At 27.9% G+C, this 18880-nt stretch overlaps 1 protein-coding gene across 1 annotated transcript in view; it reads right to left on the bottom strand.

The window, feature by feature from the left end:
* Positions 1–18880, bottom strand: part of LOC111621969 (COP9 signalosome complex subunit 2) — a 72025-nt gene that overhangs the window by 11607 nt on the left and 41538 nt on the right. Inside the window, exons 4-9 of the mRNA XM_023364225.1 lie at positions 12519–12644; positions 12244–12411; positions 5709–5799; positions 5283–5287; positions 4970–5039; positions 797–896 (exon numbers count right to left, since the gene is read on the bottom strand). Of these exons, the coding sequence (XP_023219993.1) occupies positions 797–896; positions 4970–5039; positions 5283–5287; positions 5709–5799; positions 12244–12411; positions 12519–12644 (560 nt within the window). The remainder of the gene's footprint in view (positions 1–796; positions 897–4969; positions 5040–5282; positions 5288–5708; positions 5800–12243; positions 12412–12518; positions 12645–18880) is intronic.

Genomic DNA, 18880 nt, shown 5'->3' with positions numbered 1-18880 from the left:
TTCTATACTGTTCTGATGAAGTCATACATATATCTGAACTATTATTATTACAAATTTGCAAATTTAAATGATATACATTTAAAAATGTTCAAAAAATTTATAACATATTTATTAAGTAATTTTTTTATTAATTGTTCTATGTCAAGGCTAAGTTTTATTTATTTTAATAAGAAGATTTTTAAATTTAAATGGAAGACAGTATATTTCACAATTTAAAATATGGAAGTAACTAAGTCATCTTCATTCTTCCGTCTTGTCCAGTCGCTCGGAATAAAATGGTTTTTCTTCACAGGGAGAGTATAGAGGCAATACCTTTGCAATATTATGTAAAACAGTTTAAAAAATTCCATGATGATAAACTATAACATTTTAATATATATATATAATAATTTCAAATTAAAATGGTAGACGGTATAATTGAAAGCCTCCTCTATCATATGCCTTATCATCAGAGAATTTTTTTAAACTCTTTTACATAATTTTGCAGAGGCATAGCCTATAATAAAAAAAAATCATCATTGTGAAAAAAAACTGTTTTGTTCCTGGTGATTGGACAAAATGGAAGAATGAAGATGACTTAGTTTCTTCCATATTTTAAATAAGATTTTTGTTTTAATTCTGCAACCTTAAAATATAAAACATAATTAATTCACTTATAACTAAGATCCAAAATGAACAAATGATAAATTTACAACAGATATAAAAATTCTTTACCTACAGTTTTCTGAATTTTAATCTATAACAAACTATATTGCAATGTTATAGAATTTAATCAATTTAATAATATATAACTTACCTAGGACTACCTGATTCATCGTAATTTTTAAAAGCTTCAAAAAAATCTGTATGAGCTTTCTCATATTCACCTTCCCTTAAATGCATCTTTCCACCACATTCTACAGGAGGGGAAAAATCAGCATTTCTCAAAATATTTCACTAAATTTTAAGTGTATATACATATATACCCTCACTCCCTTGTATAGGCTTAACAGTATGTTGTACTTGTGCATTTCCTCATAGCCTCCAGCAAGTATTGTTGTACTTGCTGGAGGCTATGAGGATGTAGAATAGGAGCAGTTGCTAATTATGATGCTTTATAGCACTCTAGTAGGTTCCTTACTATCATATCAAGTAGAGTTAACTGCAACTTTGCGAGATGGCAAGAAAAAATAACAGTTTTACTGCAGAGTATAAAATTAAAGTAATCTGCTTTGCAGAACAGAATGGAAATCAAAAGGCCGAACAAAAATTCAGTGTCNTATTTATTTATTTTTTTTAATAATTTATTTATTTATTTATCAGAATAAGACTAATAAATTAAGAATCCATAAAAAGTTAACAATTCTTTATTAAACTAAAACACAAAGAAGTATTGAAGTTTTATAATAGTATCTATTATTATAAAAACTTTATGCAAACTCTCAAAATAAGAAAGTATCAAAAATAATTAATGTATTTCTTTGTGATATGTCAAATATATATAAATTTTGTTATGTGAATTCTTGATCTTTGTAATCAAATGAATTATTATTGAAATTTCTTCTAGATCTTATATAATTATATAAGTGTAAAAATTATTCTATTAAACATCAAAAAATATAATTCTAAAAATAAACCATTTTTAAAATGATTTAACAAGTAAATAAAGAAATCGTTCTATTCCAACTTAGTAAATCATTGTTGTAGATCTCTTGAACAATCAAGAAATAAATATTTATTTTATGTTTTTTTCAGAATCCATATGCATTTTGTCTTGTTCTGGCCTCCTCAGTGAATCGACCCTATTGTTTTAAATTTATTTTTATATACAGTAATATCCTGAACTTATGCGATAGGTGGACCAAGCGATAACCACATAAGTCGAATTCACATAAGTTGGGGTATAGTTTCGCATATAAATACATACAAATTTTTAACTGGGGTCAGAGACTAAAGAAAACAATAATTTAGAAAAAAATGTTTAATAAAATCTTAGATAATACATATGTATAACAAATTATATTATTAAAATCGTAAACCGAAGTTATTTTGATGTAGAAGATTTCATAAAATCTAACAAATTCGTCTGACAGCTCAAAATTTTTTTCCTTCCGCAAATTTCCTCATAGCATGCTAATAATTTTTTTTTATTTCTCAGTTTGTAGAAGAAATGCACTCTTCGTTAGAGTCTATATTTTCTAAAATTTGTAACCCCTTTTCAATTGAACTGAGGCCTCTGTCAAGTTTCCAACCGTCATTCGATCTTCTGATTGAACTGGGTCTAAAGAATCAAGTTCTTCAATGTCTTGCTCTTCCTCACGTATTTCTATGAGCTCATCATTTGTCAGCTTTTGATTGTGGGAATCCAGCAGTTCTTGAATGTCATTACTATCCACTTCTAAATTTATTTTCCTGGCAAGATCGACAACTTTTTCAATCACATTATCAATTTCGTCAGGCTCTGGCACTGATTCTGCCCGAGTTTCAGTGGTAAAAAAGAAGAACACAGTTTTTTCCAGATTCCATTTAAAGTTTTTTGTGAAACTTCATTCCAAGATTGTCCAATGATTCTCACTGCATGTAAAACATTGAATTGTTTCCAAAAGTCTTTAACAGAGAGCTCATTGTTTTGTCTCATAGCTTCATGCAGATGTGCAAACGATCATGTCATGTAATAAGCTTTGAATATTTTGATGACTCCCTGATCGATCGGTTGAAGCAAGCTGGTCGTATTTGGTGGCAAAAATACAACTTTCACATGTGGGTCAAAACTAGTTAAAGTTGCAGGGGGATGACCTGGTGCATTGTCGATTATTAGCATCACTTTAAATGAAATTTGTTTAGATTGGCAATAATGTTTGACTTCAGATATGAGGTGATGACCAAACCAGTCCTCAAAAAGGGAAGCTGTCACCCAAGCTTTACAATTCAACTTTCAAATCACAGGCAAGCCAGCTTTAAATTTATTTTTCAATGCTCTTGGATTTTCCAAGCGATAAACCAAGAGAGGTTTTAACTTACAATCAACGGCTGCATTTGCACCAACCATCACTGTCAATCAATCTTTGGCAGCCTTAAAACCTGGAAAGGTTTTCTCTTCACGCTCGATAAAAGTTCTTTTAGGCATCTTCTTCCAGAACAGGCCAGTTCTCATCTACGTTGAATATGGTTTGGCTGGTATAGCCACCTTCATCTATCATAGCTTAGAATTTCTCTGGATAGTAAGACGCAGCCTCTTTATCAGCACTTGCCGCCTCTCCACTTTCTGCAATGCTATGCCAATTACAGTGACTTTTGAATCGGGTGAACCAACCGTTACTAGCTTTAAATGCTTCATCTTTACCACCTCTCCAGCATCCTCTTTCAATCTCTCAAAAACCAGCTTAGCTTGAGAATACACCATGTTCTGATCAACAGGACAATTTTTCACATTTACTTGATTATCATGTCATAATTTTAACATTGTTTCCATCTCAGCAATAATACCATGACGTTTATGAATGATGCTTGAATTTAAAATTGAGCATTTTTTACAGCTTTGAGACTTTTTTCTTTACCTTTTATAATTGTTCTGACCGTCGATTCCGGTAGATCAAACTTCTTTGCCAATTCACAAATTTTCATTTTTGTATCAAAGTCTTTAATAATGTTAACTTTAATGTTACATTCCAAAGATAAAGTTTTTCTTTTCTTGTTTGATGCAGAAGAATCAGTTCTACTTCGTTTGGATGACATAGTAGAGTGTTAAGATTAATCATATTTGTTATTGTAAGCAGCGCTTAAGTTAGGCACCATTTGTTCATTTTTTTTTTTGTATGTCCGACCATCGAAAGACCGCTTGGGATCGAGTCTGTTTATAATTTGAAAGACAACTTTGTCAGTTGTATATACAAAAGGTAAATTGTTTACAAAATGAGTCTTTGTTTATTATCTGATAAATGTATACTTTTTCCTCAATTGTTCACAATTGCAGATGCCTTTTGTGTAAAATCCAAATTGAATGTATGTAAGCTAATAAATGTTCTCGTTAATCTTATCTTGCCTTTTGATTCATTCACAGTTACAAGAAATCACCACATAGTCTCTCTCAAGTCTCCATAGATATAACAAATACAGAAATAAATAGCACAAAATAAATTATAGCTATGCATCAATTCCACATGACATGTCCGAACATGTAAGCTGAACAATAGTGTGGGGGAAGTGAGTAATCAAGAGTTGCGTGGCACTCAAACAAAAGACAAATCAATGAGATTTGAAAATTGCATAACTCTGGGTTCACGTAAGTCGGGGTAGCATAAGTTGAGGTATTACTGTATTTTATTCTATTAAAATTTTCATCAATGTTTTATCTAAAGATGCTTGAGGTGAAAGATGAAAAGCATTAAAAGATGTTTTGTAATTTTCAGTCTAAATAAAGCATTGAAGATATATTTAAATGCACTTTTTGAAGATTATTCTTAGAACATAAATTTCTTTGTATTTTCATTCCAATGCTTTTATATTTTTTTACAAATCTTCAAAATTCAGTTTATTCTTTACTTATGAATAACCAATTTATATTCTAAGAGGACATATCTTTGGATTTTGACAACATTGTTATTGTTAGATTTTGATTGCCTAAGTGGTGCAGTATTTAAAATTATCATAAATGTTTCATTTTCCAGGCATTACAAGATTTTAATAAAGACTTCATTAAATTTAAAAGAATCCCTAAAATCCTTACCTTGTCTAAAAACAAACATTAAGAACTAAGTGTAGTTTTATTTAATAAATCTAACTTAAACTTATCTTATAAGTTTATTTCATATTTAAAATCTGAAGTAAAAATTTATAACTTATTTAGATTCTATAGTGCTTATATTGTCATTATATGAAAATATGCAATTCATAATCTTAATGATAAACATAAATAAAAATAATTTTCTGACTTCTAATATTACATCATAATTATAGATCCATATCTATGAAAATGATTTAAGAAATATACCTCTTATTACTCCCATTATCAATGGATGAGGTATAGCTGACTTAATGTGAAGAGACTGTTCATATAATTTCTAAAAAGAAAAAAATATTTAATTTAAATAATAATTTGAAATATATGTACTCATAAAACATATTCACACATTTTCCTTAAAAAGTAAAAGTCAAATAGCCAAAAATATTATCATATTCTATTATTTCAGCATTAAACAAACATAATGTCAAGTTTCTTAAAAATGTGATATCGTACTAAATAATAAATATATATCATACAGATAAAGTTACCTGCAACACTCCATATTTCTTATATAAAATACTTTTACTTAAAAGATGTAGAATATCATAACAACACAAAAATATAAATTTTCCTCCAAAAAATTTATATCTTAATTTTTCATATAAATAGAAAATGTTTAAGTGTTTTAAAAAATACACTATATTAATTCTTACGATAAAATGCATTTCAAAGATTAATAAAGTCTAATACAAGACTTTCAATACAATATTTTTTTCACAAAATATTCCATATTATATTTAAATGTTGTTAAAAAACAAAAGTTGGGTAATTTAAGTACAAATGGATATGGCTCAAACAATGATGTAATAGCTGAGATAACTGAAGTAATACATGGAAACAAGAAATCCCTTTTCATCTGAAGAAGTGGGAAATCACTCCAGAAGACTCTTTCTGGTTGCAGTTTTTGGCCGTCCTTCACGTGGATCATTTTCAATCAATGTACAACCACGTTTATGGGCAGTATACATTTGAATTTCTAATGCATATATTTCTAAGAGTTGAGTTCCTTTTTTAAGATCATCAGACCCATCATCAGTCTAAAATGTTAAAGAGAGAAATTTATTAATGCAAAAAAATTTTTTAAATATATTACAGAAGCAATTTCTTAAGAATTTCTCATATAGGTACAGTCAAAGCCTATTACTATGAGATCAGTTCATGCAAAGTCTACATTATTGCAAAGTAGATTTGTGATTCAGTGGACAAGGATACATATTTCAATGTTAATAACTTCAGTTAAAATGTGTCATAGTCCCATGAATTCAACATTTATACTATGTAATACAAAGCTCCTGTGACTTCAGGGAAGCCTTTAACTTCCCCAAAGTCACAGGAGCCAAAATGTTAGAACACACACACACTCCATGACTAGAAACAAACTTTTCAACTTTTAGTGTTGTAGCCAGCATTAATGTTATTGTGTCATAGGCATTGCAAGTTATCCCACACCAACAACTATTCACTCCAACTTGAAAAATTATACTTTCTCTTATAGTCAGCCCTATGTATGCTGTTACAATGATGAATGATTATTTAAGACAGTTGTTGTGCATTGGAAACTGGAAGTTAATATAATAGTAGTGAGAAACTTTTACTTAAATCTGTGGTTTTATGAAATATTAAAGCAATTAAAAATAATAACTAACAGAAATAATGAAAAAACTGAATTACAATTTTAAATACAGTAATTAGTTCATAATTTTAAAAATGAAAGTAAACTGTTTCTATTGAAATCCAAACAAATAAGTTATTTTTAAATTTGTAAAGTTTTACATATATCTAGCAACTGGATTCAACACAACACTAACAGTTCTGTATAATGCCCCCTAACTCTCTTTATATTTTACAGCATCTTTCCACATTGATTAAACCATCAATGCAGAAAATCAATCAGAAGAATGCCTTTCCAGTTCCAAAAAATCACAGCCATGATTTTTGTGGTTGAAGATGCTTGTTTGAATTTTTTTGCATTTGGTCATAGAATGTGATTGCCAAATTCAAGAGATTGCCATGTAGCCATTCAAGAGGAATATGAGACATGAATGTATATTGAGACACCCATGTTTCATCTCCCATAACTGTATAATCCAAGAATTCATCCCTACCATACAGTAGTAATCAAGAAATGTCCAAGAAGAAGCTATTCTCTTCTGTTTGTGTTCTGATGTCAACATTCTTGAGTCCCATCTCATGCAAATCTTATATTGAAGATGTTCCCTAACAATTTCATATACAACAGAATGAGAAACATTAAGGAAAGACACAAGAAGCTCATCAATCATTAATCTTCTGCTCTGTCAAATGTATGCATCAACAAGTTTTCAACTCTTCAGTGATGATAGGCTGGCATCTGGATCTTGCTTCATCATACATGTCCTTGCATTGTTCTCCCTTCATTATATAACCAACACCATTTAAGCACATTTGCCTCATTCACTGCACCATGCATTTCAAGCAGCCATTGATGAATTTCAGATGGGCAAATATTTTTGGGCTGCAATTTGAAAAAATTGTAGACCTATAAATTCCCACTGTTATCCATCCCTCTGTCCACCTGTATTTCCTTAATCTCAAGAATGGAGTTAGATAGATTTTCAAAAGTCAAGACTAGATATGGAAAGCTTAGAGGTAGGAGGCCCCAATTAACTATATACAAACTTCTAATACAAACCAGAAATCATGTTATTTCAATTTTAAAAATTTCCCCTGCAAGGTGGTAGATAGATGACTAGCACAACTCTATAGTTAAAGGAAAATTATGATGTACAGGGACTACTAATTTGAGGTGGTGGGCATATATTTTAAATTAAATAAATTAAAATATGATTAAAAATTGCAGCCTGGCACTGTGACAATGTCACAATAAATAATTGCTTGTTTCTCCTTGCTTTCTCTTCTCTTTATCATTTGTTAAACAGTCAGAGTTAAATTTCTCTTAATGGTAATATTTTTGTTGGTAAAACTCTCAAGGTATTTATAAAAACCTGCTTTCCAACTCAGTATATGAGGGCAAGGTGACAAGTTCTCAGCCTAGTAGTGAAAAAATGATGTTTTTATTTTAAAAAGGCATTTATTTCTCAATGTAGTCTCCCTTTAGTTCAATACACTTTGTCCAACGTTTTTCCAATAACTGGATTCCATTCCTGAAGTGCGAATCTGAAAGGTCTTCAAAATATCCATTTACTGCTGCTATCACCTCTTCACTTGACCCAAAATGTTTTCTAGCCAAAAATTTCTTAAGATTTGGGAATAGATGAAAGTCAGAGGGAACAAAATCTGGCAAGTAGGGAGGATGTTCCAACAATTCATACTTCAAATCTCTCAATTTTCCCATTGCCAAAGCACCTTCGTGAGCAGATGCATTGTCCTGGTGAAAGAGGATTTTTTTTTCTTTTGCAAACCAGGCCGTTTCTCTCTAATTTTTTCATCTAGCTGGTCAAGATGATGTGCATAGTATTCCCCATTAATTGTTTGACCCTTTGAGAGGTAGTCAATTAAAAGAATTCCCTTTGGAATCCCAAAAAACACTAGCCATAACCTTTTCAGCCAATGCAATTGTCTTTGTTTCTTTGGTGCAGAGCCACTGGGTTCTACCCACTACTTGGACTGTTGTTTTGACTCAGGTGTAAAGTGGTGAACCCATGCTTCATCCATCGTAACAAATCTGTGCAAAAAATCAATTGGATCCTTCTTAAAACAGCACAAACATTAATGAGAAAGTCAATTCCTCATTTGTTTGTGATCAGCATTTAACAAATGCAGCACCCATCTTTCACAAAGCTTTCTCATACTGAGTTCTTCATGTAAAATGTGCCGTGCCCTTTCTTCTGAGATGCCTACAGCCTTAGCTATCTCATATACCTTTAATCACTGATCATCTAGAACCATATTGTGTATCTTCTCGATATTTTCTTCGGTAGTTGCAGTTTTTGGCCGTCCTTCACATGGATCATTTTCAATCAATGTACAACCACGTTTAAATTCTACTGCCCATTATTTTACTGTTGATAACAAAGGTGCAGACTCCTTATACACTTTTACCAACTTTGGATAAGTTTCTGTTGGCAATAAACCATCCAAAACGAAGAATTTTATGACAGAACGATATTCGAGTTTATTCATTTTGTCAAAAACATACACAATGCTTACTTTAAATGGCCGTATAAAACAAACTATTTGTCTGATCAAATTCACATTTGGTATTTAGTTTTGCAACTGTGCCACCATAACAAAACAGTAATTTCATATATAGCAGTGCCATCTATGGGGTAGGCCGAGAACTTTTCACCCTGCCCTCACATAGCAAAAGACCAATCTTTGCTTATCTTCAGTGGTAATCATCTTTCTGTGATCCCTGTTTGCTGTATTTGCCAAAAGTTTATCAATATGAGATCTGTTAAGATCATACTTATTGAATAGTAAGGCCAATTAAAACAGTGTATCTCATTATTTCTCACAGATGTTCATAATTCTTTTTTCTTTTAGTTTAATATAAATTGGTTTCAATTTCCACTTTTTGTTTTGAAACTTTCTCATGCTTATCTTTTAATACCTGCTTCAACATATTAATTATATCTTTTTTTCTGTTCTTCATTTACCATTTTATAGTCCTCACTTAACTTTGGCATCACTTGTATGTACTTTGTGCTAGAGTAATTTTTTTTGTAATAGACAATAGATGGGAGTTGTTTTAGTACTGTCTAAGAACATTCTTTGTGATCAAAATGCTATTGAGTGTTCTTTCTGATATATATAATTTGCATTCTATTAAAGTTCAGCTAGAAACAGGATTGGAATTTTACATTAGCATTACTGTGACAAAGTTAGTACTGCAGGCATAATCTTTGGCAGATGAACAAGTTGCAACTGTAATCATCCTTTGTCAGTGCATTTTCTGACTATCTCATCTCTGAACACATCTACATAATATGTACCAGCCTTATTTGGTACTTCCAATTGAATAAGCTTTCATTCATCTAATACAGTGTTTCTCAACCTCTAACGAATCGTTGCCCCCTTCAATGTAGTATCGCCCCCTTCACTACAAAATTCCAATGCCGAGGACCAAGACTATATGCCAAATTCGTACTGCATTGAATAGACTAGTAACTAGTATAATGTTATTTGTTTAATTATTGTATGATATAACGAATAAAATATCTAATTATTATTAATATAATGTTTTACTATATTGCCCAGAAAATTGTTTTTTGCCCCCAAAATATAAATTGTTACTAATCGCCCCCTCAACATGGAAAAAACGCCCACATGGGGGCGATATCGCCCCCGTTGAGAAACACTGATCTAATAGAACATCAACTTCAATGTCAATTGAAAAAGCTCATGCAATGGTGATGACGTCTACAACCTAAACAGAGAAAAAGTGTAGGAAGTGAGCATGACATTTCATGGCCTAGAATATAATGGTCCTGTTTGTATGATATGCCTACAATCTAAAATATAATATGACTCAACATCCTTTAGGAATTTGTTTGCATGTATTTTTTCACATTCTTTGATGTAACTTTCTCTACACTTGAGACAGTAATTTTTTCAACAGATAACAGGATACTTAACTCTGCAAACAATTAATTTGCATCATGTCCAGATGTCCTTTTCAGTTCTTTTAGCATAGCAGACTTGCATACATGTCCAGCTAGAATTTGAACAAGCTAAACTATATTGGTGTACAACTTCTGTATCAGGAATTCATCATGCTGAAATTTTTCAATAAACTTTATGAATAATGCTGTTGATGACACAACAAAATATAGTTCTGCTTTCATAGCAGGAGTAATCAAAAGTTTTGCTATTTTCTGGTAGAAATACTTTGTAAAGTATCTCCAAAAAGACTAATCTTCCTGAATATAGACTGTTAAAAAACTACTTTGAAAAAAATAAACAAATAAGAAGAAAATAGACTACTACAATCCTGATAATATATTACAAGAGCCTCTAAAGTATTTAAAAGTTTAATATTTTTAAAAATGATTTTCATTGTAAAGTATGAACTATACTATTCTATAATACAGTATATATAAGGACCTTGAATAAGTTCTCGCTGTTCTTTAACAGATGGCGTTACCAGAACCACGTGTGTTTATTTTTAGATGGTGACGCATCTGTAAGGAAGTACAATAAGCGACCTTGAAATTCAGTATGTCATTTCACCGAAGTGTAAACAACTTATTTTTTCATTGTGTTAAACATGTCTAGTTTCGTGCCAAAAAAAGAGTATTTGCGGGGAATTTTATTGCACTATTTTATTCAAAAAAAATCTGCAGCTGAAGCACACAGAATTCTTGTTGAGACTTACGGCGACCATGCTCTGTCGGAAACAACATGCAGAGATTGGTTTAGACGCTTCAAAAATAATGATTTTGATGTTGAAGATAAAGAACGATCTGGTGCACCAAAAAAGTTTGAAGACAAGGAATTAGAGGCATTACTTCATGAAGACTCATGTCAGACGCTAGCTGAACTTGCAGAATCATTAGGAGTTGATCACACAACAGTTTCGAAACGTTTAAAAGGATTAGGAATGATTCAAAAGCAAGGACATTGGGTGCCGTACGAGTTGAAGCCGAGAGATGTCGAACGGCGTCTTTTCACATGTGAACAGCTGCTTCAACGGCAGAAAAGGAAAGGTTTTCTGCATCGTATCGTGACAGGTGACGAAAAATGGATACACTACGATAACCCTAAGCGTAGAAAATCGTGGGGTAAGCCCGGTCATGCATCAACATCGTCAGCAAGGCCGAATATCCATGGTTCGAAGCTTCTGCTCTGCATTTGGTGGGATCAGCTAAGTGTAGTTTATTACGAGCTGCTCAAACCAAACGAAACCATCACAGGAGATTGCTATCGACTACAATTGATGAGTTTGAGCCAAGCATTGAAGGAAAAACAGCTGCTATATGAGCAGAGACACGACAAAGTGATTTTGCAACATGACAATGCTCGGCCACATGTTGCACAACCGGTGAAAACGTACTTGGAAACGCTTAAATGGAAAGTCCTACCCCACCCGCCGTATTCACCAGACATCGCCCCTTCGGATTATCACTTGTTCCGATCGATGGCACATGGCCTGGCTGAGCAGCACTTCCATTCTTATAAAGATGCCAAAAAATGGGTTAATTCTTGGATAGCCTCAAAAGATGTGTCGTTTTTCAGACGTGGAATTCAAATGCTGCCAGAACGATGGGAGAAAGTAGTGGCTAGCAATGGACAATACTTTCAGTGACGTGTTTATTACAACTTTTTTAAAATAAAGTGTTAATTTTCACAAAAAAACAGCGAGAACTTATTCAAGGTCCTTATAGTATTTTATGATACTTAACTGTAACAAAATATGCACTATAACAATATAAACAATAATAAAATTAATTTAAAAAATTTATTGTGTTTTGTTTATTAGACAACCCATCTATATTTAAAATAGAAAAATAATGGAAGATGATGAATAATAATAAAATTACCTGACAACTTTGGTGTAATTGTTTCAAAATTTTTGCCAGTTTATTATATTCTCCTCTATCAAAATAAAGCTTTCCTAATTTAGTATTAGTTTTAAACCATAGTCTATCATTTTTAGCATCTTTTAAAGCTTCAAGTGTTGTTTCATAGAATTCTTGGAGTAGTTCCATCTGTTTCGAATATATTAAAAAAAAAAAAAGTGAAAAATTGATAAATTTGTAATTTTCATATAAATATGAGATGTAATAAAATAATTAAAGAAAAAATTAAAATTCACCTGTTTTGATGTTGAAATATAATCTAAAATTGAGTTAATGGACTTCTCAGAATAATTCCTCGTGACAGCACTTTTAATATAAGTTAGCAATTGTGTATAACGACTCATCATTTGGTCAAAATTTCCCTAAAATATAATACATACATTTAATTATTCATTATTAACATATTATAAATCTATTGATAACATACAGTTTACAGATTCTTCAAATACATTCAAGCATAATGAGAGAAGTTAAAATATTTTTAATGCAGATGTGATTTTAGAACTGACAGTTCAATCAAATTCCAAAATTAAATATTTTAAAATGTTTTTAAAATTGGCAATATTTCAAACATATAAAAAGAGTAAATTTTATTTGAGACACATTAAATAAAAATAAAAGACTAAGAATCAAACTCCAAAATTAAACAGATAATCTTAAAACTATGTTTAAAAAATCTAGAAATTTAAGAAAAAACTATGTTTAAAAAATCTAGAAATTTAAGAAATGTAAGAAAATCTAGAAATTTAAGAAAAGTACCAAAAATCATAAATGTTCTTAATTAATAAAACAAAAAATTCAGTCACATCAAAAGATAAAAGTTGCATCATAACAGATTAAAAATTAATATCAATTATTCTTAATCAGATATTAAATTAAAAGATTTCTGTTAGTTGCTCTCTCAATTTTTTAAATTTAACTTTTTTTTAACAATATTCAAAAATTCATACATTTGTCTTACTGTTTTTCTTTTTTTATGACTTTTTCAAAACTATATCACTTCTAATCAGTCAAAATTTATAATCCTACACTGTTCCCAAAGTGTGTGCTGCGGCATCCTCACAGGGGTGCCATGAAATGTTATAAAATTCTTATAATGTTAGAATTTAATGTATAGTACTTGTTAGAATTTTACGTAGGGCACCTTGGGAAAATCTGCATTTAGCAAGGGTGCCTAGAATCAAAACAGTTTGGAAACCACTGCTACACTGGAATCAATCTCAGTATAAATGACACGTTTATTTACATATCAAACTCAGTTCATTATATATTTTAGATAATAACACACAGAACCAATTACTAATATGTAGAAAACAAAAAAAAAAAAAAAAAAAAAAAAAAAAAAAAAAAAAAAAAAAAAAAAAAAAAAAAAAAAAAAAAAAAAAAAAAAAAAAAAAAAAAAAAAAAAAAAAAAAAAAAAAAAAAAAAAAAAAAAAAAAAAAAAAAAAAAAAAAAAAAAAAAAAAAAAAAAAAAAAAAAAAAAAAAAAAAAAAAAAAAAAAAAAAAAAAAAAAAAAAAAAAAAAAAAAAAAAAAAAAAAAAAAAAAAAAAAAAAAAAAAAAAAAAAAAAAAAAAAAAAAAAAAAAAAAAAAAAAAAAAAAAAAAAAAAAAAAAAAAAAAAAAAAAAAAAAAAAAAAAAAAAAAAAAAAAAAAAAAAAAAAAAAAAAAAAAAAAAAAAAAAAAAAAAAAAAAAAAAAAAAAAAAAAAAAAAAAAAAAAAAAAAAAAAAAAAAAAAAAAAAAAAAAAAAAAAAAAAAAAAAAAAAAAAAAAAAAAAAAAAAAAAAAAAAAAAAAAAAAAAAAAAAAAAAAAAAAAAAAAAAAAAAAAAAAAAAAAAAAAAAAAAAAAAAAAAAAAAAAAAAAAAAAAAAAAAAAAAAAAAAAAAAAAAAAAAAAAAAAAAAAAAAAAAAAAAAAAAAAAAAAAAAAAAAAAAAAAAAAAAAAAAAAAAAAAAAAAAAAAAAAAAAAAAAAAAAAAAAAAAAAAAAAAAAAAAAAAAAAAAAAAAAAAAAAAAAAAAAAAAAAAAAAAAAAAAAAAAAAAAAAAAAAAAAAAAAAAAAAAAAAAAAAAAAAAAAAAAAAAAAAAAAAAAAAAAAAAAAAAAAAAAAAAAAAAAAAAAAAAAAAAAAAAAAAAAAAAAAAAAAAAAAAAAAAAAAAAAAAAAAAAAAAAAAAAAAAAAAAAAAAAAAAAAAAAAAAAAAAAAAAAAAAAAAAAAAAAAAAAAAAAAAAAAAAAAAAAAAAAAAAAAAAAAAAAAAAAAAAAAAAAAAAAAAAAAAAAAAAAAAAAAAAAAAAAAAAAAAAAAAAAAAAAAAAAAAAAAAAAAAAAAAAAAAAAAAAAAAAAAAAAAAAAAAAAAAAAAAAAAAAAAAAAAAAAAAAAAAAAAAAAAAAAAAAAAAAAAAAAAAAAAAAAAAAAAAAAAAAAAAAAAAAAAAAAAAAAAAAAAAAAAAAAAAAAAAAAAAAAAAAAAAAAAAAAAAAAAAAAAAAAAAAAAAAAAAAAAAAAAAAAAAAAAAAAAAAAAAAAAAAAAAAAAAAAAAAAAAAAAAAAAAAAAAAAAAAAAAAAAAAAAAAAAAAAAAAAAAAAAAAAAAAAAAAAAAAAAAAAAAAAAAAAAAAAAAAAAAAAAAAAAAAAAAAAAAAAAAAAAAAAAAAAAAAAAAAAAAAAAAAAAAAAAAAAAAAAAAAAAAAAAAAAAAAAAAAAAAAAAAAAAAAAAAAAAAAAAAAAAAAAAAAAAAAAAAAAAAAAAAAAAAAAAAAAAAAAAAAAAAAAAAAAAAAAAAAAAAAAAAAAAAAAAAAAAAAAAAAAAAAAAAAAAAAAAAAAAAAAAAAAAAAAAAAAAAAAAAAAAAAAAAAAAAAAAAAAAAAAAAAAAAAAAAAAAAAAAAAAAAAAAAAAAAAAAAAAAAAAAAAAAAAAAAAAAAAAAAAAAAAAAAAAAAAAAAAAAAAAAAAAAAAAAAAAAAAAAAAAAAAAAAAAAAAAAAAAAAAAAAAAAAAAAAAAAAAAAAAAAAAAAAAAAAAAAAAAAAAAAAAAAAAAAAAAAAAAAAAAAAAAAAAAAAAAAAAAAAAAAAAAAAAAAAAAAAAAAAAAAAAAAAAAAAAAAAAAAAAAAAAAAAAAAAAAAAAAAAAAAAAAAAAAAAAAAAAAAAAAAAAAAAAAAAAAAAAAAAAAAAAAAAAAAAAAAAAAAAAAAAAAAAAAAAAAAAAAAAAAAAAAAAAAAAAAAAAAAAAAAAAAAAAAAAAAAAAAAAAAAAAAAAAAAAAAAAAAAAAAAAAAAAAAAAAAAAAAAAAAANACTACATGAAAATGAAAATTAATGAATACACTGTGTACAGTAATTTACCTGATAAGACAGACCTCAGAAAAATACTTTATGAGAGCTTTTATACTTTTATAAAGCTGTCTATAATGAAAATTAATTAACTAAGGATTTTTTTGCCCTGCCAGGGTGTGGCCGAGTTATCCGGAGTGCCGGGTTATTGAGAGCCGAGTTTTCGAGGTTCTACTGTATTAGAGTAAATAATGTTCCAAACTACTATTGTACATGTATATATGAATGATCAATCTATTTATATACATTGTCATGAATAGAATAAATGACAACTGTCTTAGAAACACAACTAATTTCTCTATCAAGAAAATTGATAAAACTAACTATTGGGTTGTTCAGAAAGTAATTTCATTTTTTTACCACCAGAGAGATTAGTTGTATATTTACCCACCAATTTCATTCTAAATCATACTGTCATTATATATTTTGACAGTTGACATTTCAAGGCTTATTTGTAAAAAATTTTGTTTGATTCTTTGCAATTTTTTTTTGGCATCCCATCAAATATGGAAAATCGAAAGCAGCATTTTCAACATATTTTGCTTTTTTATTACCGAAAAGGTAAGAATGCTGTTCAAGCAAGAAAAAAATTGTGAGATATGTATGGAGATGTGTTCACAGAATGACAATGTCAAAACTGGTTTGCAAAATTTCATTCTGGCAATTTTGATATTGAAGATGCACCACATTCTGAAAGGTCAGTTGAAGCTGATGAAGACAAAATAAAGGTATTAATTGAAGCAAACCACCAAATAACAGCACGAGAAATTGCTAAGAGATTAAATTTGTCGAATTCAACTGTTTATGATCACTCTAAATGATTTTATTTTATTTCAAAGCCCGATATATGGGTTCCACATGTTCTTAAAGAGATTTGCTCCATTGCAATGACATCTATGATTTGCTTCTCAAATGTCAAGAAAATGATCCATTTTGAAGCAAATCATAAGTGGTGTCAAAAAATGGATTGTTTATAACAATGTCAAATGCAATCAATCATGGAGTAGAAAAGATGCAGGATAAGCTATGGAATTTCTTCAGGCGCTATGGAATTTCCTATATGAATTCCTTAGCGCCTGAAGAAGAACCACATTAGGTTCGAAAACGTTTGCAAAGTCCTCTGTATTGGAGAAGAAGAACGCCGGTTACAGGCAGTGAAGTTGGGTAATTTAAGTACAAATGGATATGGCTCAAACAATGATGTAATAGCTGAGATAACTGAAGTAATACATGGAAACAAGAAATCCCTTTTCATCTGAAGAAGTGGGAAATCACTCCAGAAGACTCTTTCTGACAATGTTGAAAAAGTCCTGTGGTGATTGAATTATCCAGCATACTGTATGCTTAAGTGAAAACCTTGCAATGTTGGCATTCTCAATATCCTTAGACATATTTGATGTATTGACTTATAGGCTCTAGTAATGATTCCAGACTATGTGCTCATAAATATAAGCATATCTTCAATCAGGGATGGGCACATGCCAAAATTGCCAAATTTGTAATACAGAATTTTCTCACATGCCAACTGAAATTTTGAGGAGTATATTATAGATATATCAGGTCTAGTGGCTAGATGATGCTATAGGTAAGCTAGATTTAGCAGATCTAATACATTGGCAACTTTACTTGTAAATCAGTCTATCAGAGAGATAATGTCTTGGAAATATTCATAAGATGTTTGTTTTGTTATTGCATTTTTATTTTGTATCACTATGCAAAGATATTGAATATTTATTTTTTAATGTGAGCTCTGAGTTATATGCCAGAAAAAGTCATCAGTGTTTCACATTTGGCATGCGTGCTATGGGTTTCCATCCTACATGATTGTGGTTGTCATGGTAATTTTCAAGAAGTGCACTTTGTAAAGATTGGAATAACTACACGAAGGATGTTCAGTGCAGTATTAACTCCATCAGTATAAAACTCCAACAAAGATACAGAAATGTTGAAACTTATAGAAAAATTATTGATAATAGCATTGGTTTTGTTTAGTAGTTATCATATATAAACATCTTCCAAAACCGAATTCATTAGTATAAAGCCACACCAACTTTCAAATAATATTAATTAGACTATTTTTCAGCAATTATTATTTTAATTACTGATTAATTTGTCCCTAGAGGGAGGTGTTAGATTATCCTAAAACTATTTAATTAAATTATAATTATTAAATTTAATGAGATGGCACCTAATGCCTCCCTCTAGGGGCAAATTAATCAGTAATTAAAATTATAATCGCCAAAAAATAGCCAGATATTATTCATCAGTTGGTGTGGCTTTAGTAGTTACCAGATGTCATGCCCACTTTATGTGATTTTCAATTCACAAGGGTGGTATTTTGTTGCTTACATCTGTGACATCTGAGTTTCAATCAGGCTATGAGAAAACATTGATATTGAGAAGTTTGTAGCCAGACTTATGGACCATAGACCTAGTATTTTTAAAAGTAAAGAACCTACTACCAGGTGGATCAGACTAAAGTATCTTGTAAACTATTCAGTCAGCAAAGAGAATGGTAGTCTGTAACAACTCTAAATAGACATTTGTGTATTTTTATCCAAAATCCAAAATTTTTAATGACCTATACAATGCCAGAACACTTATTTTCCATCAAAAAATAGTTTGTTTCTCTTGTCATCAGAGTTTGACTGTGTGAAAAATTACATTCAAAAAAATACATTGTAGAAATACAAAGTATTACAGACAATACGAATACAAATTCTTGTCTTCTCCTTTGTCCTCTTTTAACATCACAGAAACATGATCCACACAGCGGAGTTGACCTTTCTTTTTAGGCTACTTTCCCCACCTACATTTATGTAAATCAGATAAAAAGTTCCTTGACTATGGATTCCATCGTAAAAATTTGTATTCATATTGTCTGTAATAATTTGTATTTCTATAATGTAATTTTTTGAAAATAATTATATTACGTCCTGGATTTTTAGATTTTTTTTCTTTACAATGTAAAAAATTACAGCTGGATTGCCTCGTTTGCCAATAGTACAACTTTTAGTCCATATGTGCTGGTATCTTTATGCAATTCAATGAGCATTTTATAATCATAATTCCTAACTATGGGTTCAGATAGTTTCTGAGCTAGAATTCTCAGAATTCTAGCTCAGAAACTAATTTTGACTAGCTCAGAATTCTCAGCAGAATTCTGAGCTAGTCAAAATTCTCTGCAATGTTTTGGTCCCCAATGGAAACCACCCACCATCATTAAGAAGACTGTCAAGAATTTGGCTAGAATTGTAAAATGTTTGACAACTTATTGGTAATG

The sequence above is a fragment of the Centruroides sculpturatus genome, unplaced genomic scaffold (assembly GCF_000671375.1).
Source record: "Centruroides sculpturatus isolate CEXI.00-Female unplaced genomic scaffold, Cexi_2.0 scaffold82, whole genome shotgun sequence".
Classification (NCBI taxonomy): Eukaryota; Metazoa; Arthropoda; class Arachnida; order Scorpiones; family Buthidae; genus Centruroides; species Centruroides sculpturatus.
The sequence above is the reverse complement of the archived record's forward strand: the minus strand, read 5'-3'. Positions and strand labels throughout refer to the sequence as shown.